The sequence below is a fragment of the Dunckerocampus dactyliophorus genome, chromosome 5 (assembly GCF_027744805.1).
Source record: "Dunckerocampus dactyliophorus isolate RoL2022-P2 chromosome 5, RoL_Ddac_1.1, whole genome shotgun sequence".
Lineage (NCBI taxonomy): Eukaryota > Metazoa > Chordata > Actinopteri > Syngnathiformes > Syngnathidae > Dunckerocampus > Dunckerocampus dactyliophorus.
In genome coordinates this window covers 21,052,025-21,062,500 of record NC_072823.1, presented here as the reverse complement: position 1 = coordinate 21,062,500, position 10,476 = coordinate 21,052,025, and the positions used below count along the sequence as shown (strand labels likewise).

The following is a 10,476-nucleotide window of genomic DNA, read 5'->3' as shown; positions in this document are numbered from 1 at the left end:
AACTAATTATAACCTTTCCCCACTCAGTTGTTCACCTTATATAACTGCTGAAGCTCATACTCTGTCAGAGTCTTCACTTCGAGTTGCGTTTGTTTTGCATTCATTTGCAAGGATGATGATTATATAAAAAGGCAATCTTAAAATAACATTAGCTTAAAATAACAGGATTTTTTTCAGGTCTTGTTGCGCTTCTCGTATTTTTCACCTGTCGTTTGGTGCGTCATCTTCAGTCTTTGAAGTAGTTGTATTAGGTTGAGTTAAGTTAAATCTTCACCGATGAATTGCGGTAACTCGTACGTCATGACTAATTGTCCTCAACTTGTGACGTCATGAAATGCGACGATATTGATGCTTGTATTCATTTGTAAGGACGACCTTAAGCTAACGTTAGCAACAACTACAGGAAAATATATATTTTCAATGTTCTGTTCGGCTTGTCGGATTTTACCGCTCATATGTGTGCGTCATCTTTACTCTTTGAAACAATTATTTGCGCAAGAATGTAAAATCTCAAGACAGCTGTTTTTTGAATTTGCCCTACAGCTTTCGTCAACTGTGTATGTATAATTCATCTTTTGTGCACAATGAACAACAAAGATGCCGTCTGAATGCGGATTATTAGCTTTGTTATATGACATGTCGCGAACACAGGTCACGGTAGCTAATGTAAACTGCTGCAAAAACTCCGGTTGCGTTTACGTAATCAATTGTTGCTTGTGTAATATCTTTTCGATAGATCGATGGAATGTTAACCTTTTAAAATAGTTTTGAATATTTGGAAAAATCACCAAATGTCTATTGTGAAAAGTAAAAACTACTCTGAGACTAGTGTTGTGAAGTTCTTTCCTAACTACTCAGCTTTGGACTGCAATCTCAATTATTGTGTTGCTCAATTATATATGACCTCCTTTTATCACATTTTGTGGCTTTTTTTTTTTTTTTTTTACAGGTTTGGCATTTGGTTCCTGTGTCGTGTGCTGTGATAAGTGAAATACGATGCAACATTTAAGGGACCAAATTGGTGTCATTTGTAATAAAATATACCACTATGCAAACTACTATTCAATTAGCCGCATTGTTCCATGTTATTCATGTTCATAAAATATTAAATGTTACTTGAAAACGAAATCTAATTTGTATTTTCCATATTTGCATTAGCAACAATCACGACTAACAGAAAATATTTTAATATTTAGATTGAAACAACGCTAACCCCCAATGAACAGACTTGTTTCCGAATTTGAAACGTTATTGATGTATTAAAAGACGTTAATTTGTTCATTCGTGTCGCCATTCTCCAGCAGCTCAGGGAACCGCAATGCATTATGGGAGCAAAATACTATGAAGTGTCTCATAAAAAGCCCTCCGATGGAAACACTTTTTGGACTACATTTTTTTTTTACAGTTTAGAAATACGGCAACTCCATCGTGTCAAAGTTACTGTATAAAACAGATTAGGTTATTAAAGCTGTAATTGTCGTCACACTAACAATTGGTCGGCCAACTATTTGTGCTGCCCGGTGGGTAATCAGTGCAGCACACAAGCGACAACAACTTGTTATAACATGAAGGCTCTTTTCAAGTTTGTTTTGTGTGGATTTTGCATTGTGATGACGTTAACAAGCCATGCTGGTTAGCTAAAAGATCCATCTATTAATAACCGACACATCCGGTGAATGAAGCTCAGCTCGCCTGCTAGCCGAGATTAGCAAAGTACAGTAAACAGACAGCAGCATCAGGATGGGCGACGGTAGCATTACGACTAAAATTGGCAGCATGAAGGCTTTGATCGGAATAGTTGCCGGAGCTGGAGCTTCTTATGGAATATACAAACTTCTAAGTGGGGGAGCCTTCAAGAGATACAAGAAAAGTGTTATCTGGGAAGGTGCTGCTCTGAAGGGCAGTCAGCCCAGTGAAGACAGGCCTCGACCGGGCAGCCTTTTGGCCAAAGTGTCTGGACTGGATGTCGTCTGTCCAAGAAGTGAAAGAGCGGATGCTTCTTCGGGCAAGTGTGTTTTAGAATTGAAACGGTTGCCATAGAAACACCAACAATGTGGAGACTCGCACTGCAACACATCTCAATGTAAAACTGATCATAATAGTCTTGTGGAAGCGGTCTTACATTGAAATACTTCTAAACCAAACATTGGTTTGCACAGGTGACGTCATCCATCAGCCCTCTGGTAACCTGCAGCCAGAGCACCTGAAAATGCTACTGACATGCCTACAAACCAGTACAAGTCCATCAGACAGGTGTCACCTCTTACTCACTTTAGGAAATGCTGCTGCCTTTACTGTGAATCAGGTACTGCGCCTCAAAAATCGTAAGGTTAGAAATTTTTCTGATTCTGCAAACATACAGTAACATGTTTACCCTCTATCCCCTGTAGAACATTATACGAGAGTTTGAAGGGATTCCAGTGATAGGTGGCTTCCTCTCGGACCCTGCATCTGAAGTTAAAGTACATGCCCTGAATGCGTTAAATAATCTGTGCATGAACATCCAAAACCAGGAACAACTGAAGGTACACAACCATATCTTCTGACTGCACGAGGTTTTTGGCTGTCACTGAACATGACAAACCCCACTGTGTCTTTGTAGGTTTATGTGCCACAAGTGCTGGAATTGATTGAGATGTCTCTGGTGAACTCTGACCTCCAGCTTGGTGCTCTCAGGCTGCTAACAAACCTGTCAGTCACAGACAAACATCAATACTTACTCAAGGGGTCTGTGACACTTTTACTCTCACTACTTGTGGTGTGCAATGAAACGTTACAGGTTAGCGCCTCCTCCTCTTGGTAAATATTGTCATATAATTGATGTTTTTTTTATCAGTAAATGTGTGATCAATATACGGGCTTTGTTTCAGGTTCAGACCTTAAAAGTACTGGTGAATTTGTCATCTAATCCAGACATGATGGATGATATAGTTCAGGCTCAGGTAAGAAAGTTGGTTTGGGGCGCACTCTATAACTCACCATAAACTTGACTGTTTTGTTTGGCTGTGTATGGGTATGCCAGTTGTTCTCACCAAGGCCTCCCCACCAAATTTTAATTTTTGTTATTTATTTCTATTTTTTTTATCTTTATCCCACTTTGATTGTGTTTATTTTAAACCTTAAAGCCATTTTCATTCTTATTTATACTGTTTATTTTTAATAATAGTGATTACTATTTACATGTGTTTTTTAATTATTATTTGTATTAATATTTATATTACTTTTATCTTCATGAGTTTTATTAGTTTTATCTTTCAGTGGTTCTCAGAGGGAGCCCTCTGCATCAGGGTTTTGTTGGCCATGGCTGCGGGGTTCTCCCGTGCCGGTGTCGTGGTGGTTGTGGTCGGTTGGGCTCCTGGTGCAGGTGGCTTCTGTGATAGTGTTTCCTCACCTGGCTCTTCTGTGCTCAGCCATATTTTAATTTCATATTTCAATTCTATGGATAAATGTGCGTGCGTATGTGTGTGGTTGGTGTGCAGGTGTATGGCGCCTCCACTATACCCCTGCAGCTCAACCAGTTATCAACCAGTTATCAGGTTATCAGGGCATTGTTTTTAACTCTGTAAAGCACTTTGGGTTGCTCTTTGGGCACAATTGGAAGAGGTGGTGTTGGGCCCAGAACGATTCCATGCACGTGCGCAATGTCGAGGAGTCATAGAATGACAAGAATGCTAGCGCTCCATGCAGATTATTAATTACTGAAACAATTTATAACAGAAATGAAATAAAGTGACTCAGAATGATCCAAATGATCTACGATTGCTCACCCGCTCTTACATTCATTTGCGTAATAAAGACGTGTCATTTAATTCATGCTCTCCTCTCTTGAAAATTAGAGACAGTGGCAACTTTGTGCAAAATAAATCATCAGAACAACTCCAGCAAATAGTCCGCTAAGTCATAGAAATTGCGGTAATAATAATGACTAAAAAAAACTGGAAATAGTCCACAAAGTCAGAAATATTGCAGTAAAACATCATAAGAAAGTGATGGAACAAGCAAAGGGGGCATGACATGAATGTGCAGTGTGAACACAGGCCCTTGAGGGGGAATTGCATGGTAGTCCAGCATGGTAGGAGCAGCCTGTGTGAACACGCCCTAAAAGAAACAAAAAGTTGTTAAACAGCGACCTCTGTTTCTCTGATTGGTGATTACGTTACACTTATGTATCATAATTTAGAGAAGCAAGGCCCGCACAACATCTGTAAGAAAATGTTACGAATGTGATATAATGAGTGTTTTTTAGAATAGTTCCCACTAGGGGGCAGGGGAGTCAAAGAGTTGTCATACTCTCTGTAGAAAATCATCCTACAGTCACGAGGTTAACCTCTTGTAATAAATACTGCAACATGCCTTTTCCAATGTTCATTATTCCTCTCACTTATGAATTGTAACTATTAAAACTATCACTACCTAGCTACCTAGACCAAGCTTTCATACATGTGCTTCCTTTCTTGTACGGATGAATTAGGTGTAATATGGAACTTTTTAGCCGCTAATATTGGCTACTCCTGCTGTAAGATAATCTATATGTTTAATAAGTTCATCCTCCTCCTCTTCACTTGTTGTTCACTCCTCTTCACTCTTTGTTCTTGTGTACTTTGTCCACAGGCACCAGCTTCTGTCATGCTACTCTTTGACATGCAAACAGCCTCAGCGGTGCTTCTGCGGCTGCTGACGTTTGCTGGGAACTTAAAGGCCTGGAGGCCGTCTGCGCAGGTGGCTGAAGAACTGAGGCGGAAGCAGGACTGCCTCTTTCGGGTCATGTTGGATGAGACGTCGCAGCTCCACGGCCGACTGGTTCAGCTGCTGTCGCACCCCAACAGAGATGTTCAGGCACAGGTGGCCCGTATATTGACATAGACCTTCCTATTCATGTTTTTTTTTTAACTATGCATTGCCAAAGTCATCAACCTAACATCTTTGCAATCAAATGAGAAGAAGAAGCGTTATACTGCAAACTCTACAGTATATACCAGCAGTCACTTGCCACTTGTTCTTGGTTTACACTTTCCACTTTTAATTGGTCAGGAATGATTGAACCCTTTTTACAGCATACCACAGTAAGAATTTTGACATGGCAGTTTTCTCTGTAAAGTTCCACAGTGCCCTTTTTTATAAGAACTTTATAAGAACATTTGTTTTCTAAAGAATGGTAGGACCCCTCTTATTGTTGTAGATGAACACAGGAGTACTATATTAGGTCCATACTGTAAGAAAAATACTATAATTAAGAGGGGAAAAAATCTGTTTTAAAAAATAAAAAAAAAAGATGGAATAATCCGAGAATAAAGTAATCATTTTCAGTCTTTCTGGAGGCCAGCCAAATATCCTTAATACTATCATTAAATAGTCATTCATATTTATTAAAATAATATAATAAAAACTCTTCAGTTCAGATTATGGCATTGTTCTTGTAGCACTGATCAGATCCCGAACAGTCCTCATCTTAACGCGGTCATACATTTATGATCGAAATATTCTGATTTACCGTAAAATTATATTTTTTACATAACCATTTTTTTTCTTGACATATCCCTTTATTTTTGGAACATTGCAAGCTTTTAAAAAATATATAATTTCAAGTTAAGTCTCATAAAATAGGTATTTCATATATAATAATTACAAATATATAATAATTGTATTTTGATCAAATTAGATGTTTTTTGTTGAAATGTTATGGCTTTAATCTGGAAAAATGTAAAGCATTTTTTGTATTACAAGTTAAGTCTATAAATCTAAAATAATAAATAAAATAATAATTTATAATAATTATATAGCTATATTTACTGCATAATTTAAGTAAAATTTTGAGTAAAATTAAATGTTTTTGCTTTAATTATTATGCCATTATTCTGGAATTGCAGGCTTTATTTATTCATATTATTACAACTCATGGAAGTAAAAATATTTTTTTCTTGTAATATTACAGATTTAGTCTCATAAAATGTTTTTACTCATGTTATGATTTCACTCAGAAGTCACTCACAGTTAATTTTTTTCTCAGAAATTATGATTTTAATGTAAATTTAAGACTTCTAAACTGTAATATTACAACTTCATGAGTTTTTTTTCTCATAACTGTATTCTTATATGATTGCAAACATAATGGGAACTCATAAAAAATACTTTTATTCCTGTCATGTTTTGACTTTTTGACTTATTTTCAATGTGGCCCCAATGATGTTCCAAAAGCAAATTTTTGTTGTTACTTTTTATGCTGCAAGCCTTGAGTACACCAACAAAGTGATGCATTGGAGCCCCAGTCCTTAACTAACTATTGATTCAGTTCAATTTTTCTCACGGCCTGCCTTTCTAGCACCAAGAAAAGACGGCTGAGATACTTTGGGATTTGTGTAAACATGCCAGCACCACCTGGAAGGTCATTTGAGGGTGTTGCTGGTCAATTTTGGTCGACCAGCAGATCCTCCTGGCAGCACACAAAGAACACGTTGGGACTGTGCAGAAATACAGCGTAAATCACATGTAGTGTTAAATATGGTCCTATGTTTTGAACTGAGATGTTTTAGACAGGATTCCAGGAACATTTGGTGGATTACAACAAGGACTGAATGTTAACTACAAGTCCTATTATGTACTTACTTTAATGCGCCAGATTGGAACGTGACAGATCCACACGCTTTAGAGTGGTGGACCCATCTGCTGACCTGGGACAGAGTATAAGACATGCACCTTTATATTTTGAAATATCTCAGGCAATAACATTTACCAGTGTCTGGAGGTTGATTCTCACATAAATTATTTTTTTTATCATCTGATATATTTATGTAGTCAGTAGCTTTGTTTTCATGAGATTTTTGTTTTTGCTTAAATATTTCAGAGTCAGTATGTTTTAATAAATGTTTTCTGTAAATGCACGACATGGACAAGTGTTATGTTTTAATGAGGTTTTTTTTCTGTCAAATAGTCCAATAAATGCATTACATGGTCAATTATTAGCTTTATGTTTATTCATTGTATGTTTGAAACAAATTATACCAAACACCCTCTATTGTTCACAAATATTTACTTCATTTATGGACGCATTTTGAAAGGATTCCCACGATATTGCACCATAGTATTTTATGTGTATTTACCACTACATTAGGTAAACCTTAGAATTTAATGAGATCCAATACAAGAGCTGTAAATAAAATCTGCCCTTTCCAAAAATAAACCATTACGTTGCTTATTTTGGCAGTAGATATGTTGTGCAGCATTTACTTTATTTTCCTTATTTGGGAATCTTTCTTTATTTCCTCATCCAATTTTTTAAAAATAAATGTTAAATGAAAACTATGCAATTCCCTCATGTTTTGATGTCCATCCATCCATCTTCCTCTGCTTAGCCGAGGTCGGGTTGCAGGGGCAGTGGTCTAAGCAGAGGAAGCCCTTTCCTCTCCCCAGCTACTTCATCCAGCAGATCCCGAGGTGTTCCTAGGCCAGTTGAGAGACATAGTCGTGTCCTGGGTCTTCCTCAAGGCCTCCTACCGTTTGGACATGCCTTGAACACCTCCCCAGGGAGGTGTCCGGGTGGAATCCTGACCAGATGCCTGAGCCACCTCATCTGGCTCCTCTCAATGCGGAGGAGCAGCGATTCTACTCAGAGTTTCTCCCGGATGACAGGGCTTCTCACCTCATCTCTTAAGGGAGAGCCCAGCCACCCAAACTCATTTCGTTGCACCTCTCCGAAAAATAAACTCCAGGCTCATACTGGTGGATGGTGGGTCTGCATTCATTTAGTGCTTTCAATTTGATGTTTTTCCTGTCCTAATTTTACACAACACATAAGATAAATAATAACATAAATTAGATATGAAGCGGTATAGAAGATGAATGGAATGAATAGATCGCTATAATGTACGCATGTTTTGCCCAAGTCCATGTTTTGCTGATCTGTTGAAAATCGCGCTACTGCTAATGGTATTTATGTAGCTCCAATCTTGTCTTCATTCATAGTCACATTGACACAAGCCCACAAATAGGTATCCTCGGCTGTGCTTGTCAGTAACTAGCAGCTACTTTAGTAAGCCAAATTTTAGTTCACAGTTCAAAGAAAAAAATCAGTTGAGAGACTGCTCGCATCTAAAAAACACTTGATAGTTGGGACACATGCCAAGGTACCACTGTATAAACAACAATAAAAAAATACCAGCAGTGCTTTTCACTTGTCTTTGGCAGTCGACAACTCAGCTCACAGCGACAGTACAGTGATGTGAACAAGTGTTTGTCCGCTTCCTGATTTATTTTTTTTGCATGTGTGTCACACTTAAATGTCTCAAATCATCAAATAAATTTAAATATTAATCAATGACAACACAGCTGAACACAAAATGCAGTTTTTAAATGAAAGTTTTTGTTTTTTAGGGTGAAAAAAAATCCAAACACATGGCACAATACATGGCCCTCTGTGAAAAAGTGATTGCCCCCTTAATCTAACCTGGTTGGGCCACCCTAAGCAGCAACAACTGCAATCAAGCATTTGTGATAACTTGCAATGAGTCTCTTACAGCGCTGTGAAGGAATTTTGTCCCACTCATCTTTACAGGTTTGTTTTAATTCAGCCACAGTGAATTGTTTTCCAGCATGAAGTGCCTTTTTTAGGTCATGCCACAGCATCTCAATAGGATTCAGGTCAGGACTTGCTGGTGTGTTTTGGATCATTGTCCTGCTGCAGAACCCAAGTTGGTTTCAGCTTGAGGTCGCCAACAGATGGCCGGACATTTTCCTTCAGGATTTTTTGGTAGACAGCAAACTTCATGGTTCCCTTTATCACAGCAAGTCTTCCAGGTCCTGAAGCAGCAAAACAGCCCCAGACCATCACACTACCACCACCATATTTTACTGTTGGTATGATGTTCTTTTTCTGAAATGCAGCGTTACTTTTACGCCAGATGTAATGGGACACATACCTTCCATAAAATTACTTTCGCAAAGGTCTTGGGGATCATCAAGATGTTTTCTGGCAAAATTGAGATGAACCTTAATAACTTTGATCTTGTTGAAAGAGCCATCTGCCAGGGCTTTGAAGCTAAACTTACCGTTCAAAACACCCTTTTTTTTTAGTACATTTCTGTTTAATATTTGTTCCCGCTTGTGGCTCCACATCCACGGCTTCTTTTCCTTGAACTACGGTGTGGGCTGAGGGTTAAACAGGGTGTTTATACGTTAACTGCGCATCAAAAAAAGTTGTGCCGTTCAAAGAAATTTCCTGCGTTAACTGACAGCCCAAGTATAATAATTTAATAATTCTTGTTTTATAAATTATATCCTAGGAAGACAAAATTGATTCTGCATTAAGTTGTAAATCAAAATTTAAATTCAATTTTTATTTTACAAATTCTAGAATTGTATGTGAACACTAAAAGAAAGCAAAACAGCAATATGGTTTAGAATGTTTTTTTTAAACTTGAATTGTACAGATATTCATCCATTGGTTGTATTTACAGTGTTTTTATTTTTCTATTACTTATATTCAAATAATCATTCTAATTTGTGATGTTAAATTCTAGAATTGTATATGAAGCCAAAAAGTAATAATACAACACACCCACCTACAGGACATAGCGAATGAGCAGCATTATTTATATCGATAATATCGTCTTAGTATTGCAAATATTTACATTGTTTACAAATAGGTCTTTCACACTTCTCTTGCATTGGCTGCTATTAGAGTGTGTGGGTGTACCAAATGATGTGGTTGGTTAGATTATATGAAGTACTTCAAATTCATGTGGTTGGTGACTTGAACAATTCCCTAATATTGTGACGTCGATGCAGCCTTTCAGCCATTGGTGATGACGCCCTCATGTCTTTTGTCTTCCCCCTCCCACTCCATGCTGCCTCCTCCCCCACCCCAACCCCGCTACAGGCGATGCAGTACTGTACTGCAAATTTTGGTATCGATCCGATACCAAGTAAATACACGTACATATACTTATATAACAATGTAAATATATGGACAACACAAAACCCTCACGCAGGTACTGTATTTTATATAACAAAAAAACATAGAACAGATCTAAATATATTGACCTACTACTCTTGGTATAGATTTAGTTGCTATATAAATCGGTCCCCTGACCCTTTTACCCAAACCATGGATGTGTGATACTGAACACTTTGGTATCGATCCAACAGATCCTGGGACGATTATATGTGATTATGGCTGAATTTGATGATCATAATTGTAATCAGAATAAAACACAGAACATAAGTTTAGGTAAAAAACGAAACAAAGAAACATTTTTGCAAACAATTTCACAATATTTAAATACAACAATATAAAACAATGTAACAATATCAACAAAATAATACATATACATAATTCTCTTATTTTCTTTGATTACATACAATGGCTCTCGTTCAGTTTGTAAAAAAATATAATGTATCCATATAACAATATCAAAAATGTAAAAATGTGAACACAACAAAACCGTATACAAATAAAATCTCATCACGCGTGCCGATTCGAAT

At 37.4% G+C, this 10,476-nt stretch overlaps 2 protein-coding genes across 5 annotated transcripts in view; one reads left to right on the top strand and one right to left on the bottom strand.

Moving 5' to 3' along the window:
* fbxl13 (F-box and leucine-rich repeat protein 13) overlaps positions 1 to 939 on the bottom strand; it is a 29,605-nt gene extending 28,666 nt beyond the window's left edge. For 3 of the 4 annotated variants that reach the window (XR_008570425.1, XM_054776498.1, XM_054776499.1), the window contains exon 1: positions 36 to 939. Coding sequence is in view for 2 of the 4 variants with exons in the window: in XM_054776498.1 (XP_054632473.1) it covers positions 36 to 104 (69 nt within the window). In the remaining 2 variants the exon portion in view is untranslated. The remainder of the gene's footprint in view (positions 1 to 35) is intronic. The other variant, XM_054776500.1, reaches the window with a different exon arrangement.
* On the top strand, positions 340 to 7,168 carry armc10 (armadillo repeat containing 10). The gene is made up of 7 exons (XM_054776503.1): positions 340 to 557; positions 950 to 2,005; positions 2,160 to 2,305; positions 2,391 to 2,525; positions 2,603 to 2,779; positions 2,871 to 2,942; positions 4,612 to 7,168. The coding sequence occupies exons 2-7, from the start codon at positions 1,741 to 1,743 to the stop codon at positions 4,861 to 4,863; spliced, it is 1,047 nt and encodes a 348-aa protein (XP_054632478.1). The 5' UTR covers positions 340 to 557; positions 950 to 1,740; the 3' UTR covers positions 4,864 to 7,168.
* Positions 7,169 to 10,476: the final 3,308 nt, after the last annotated feature.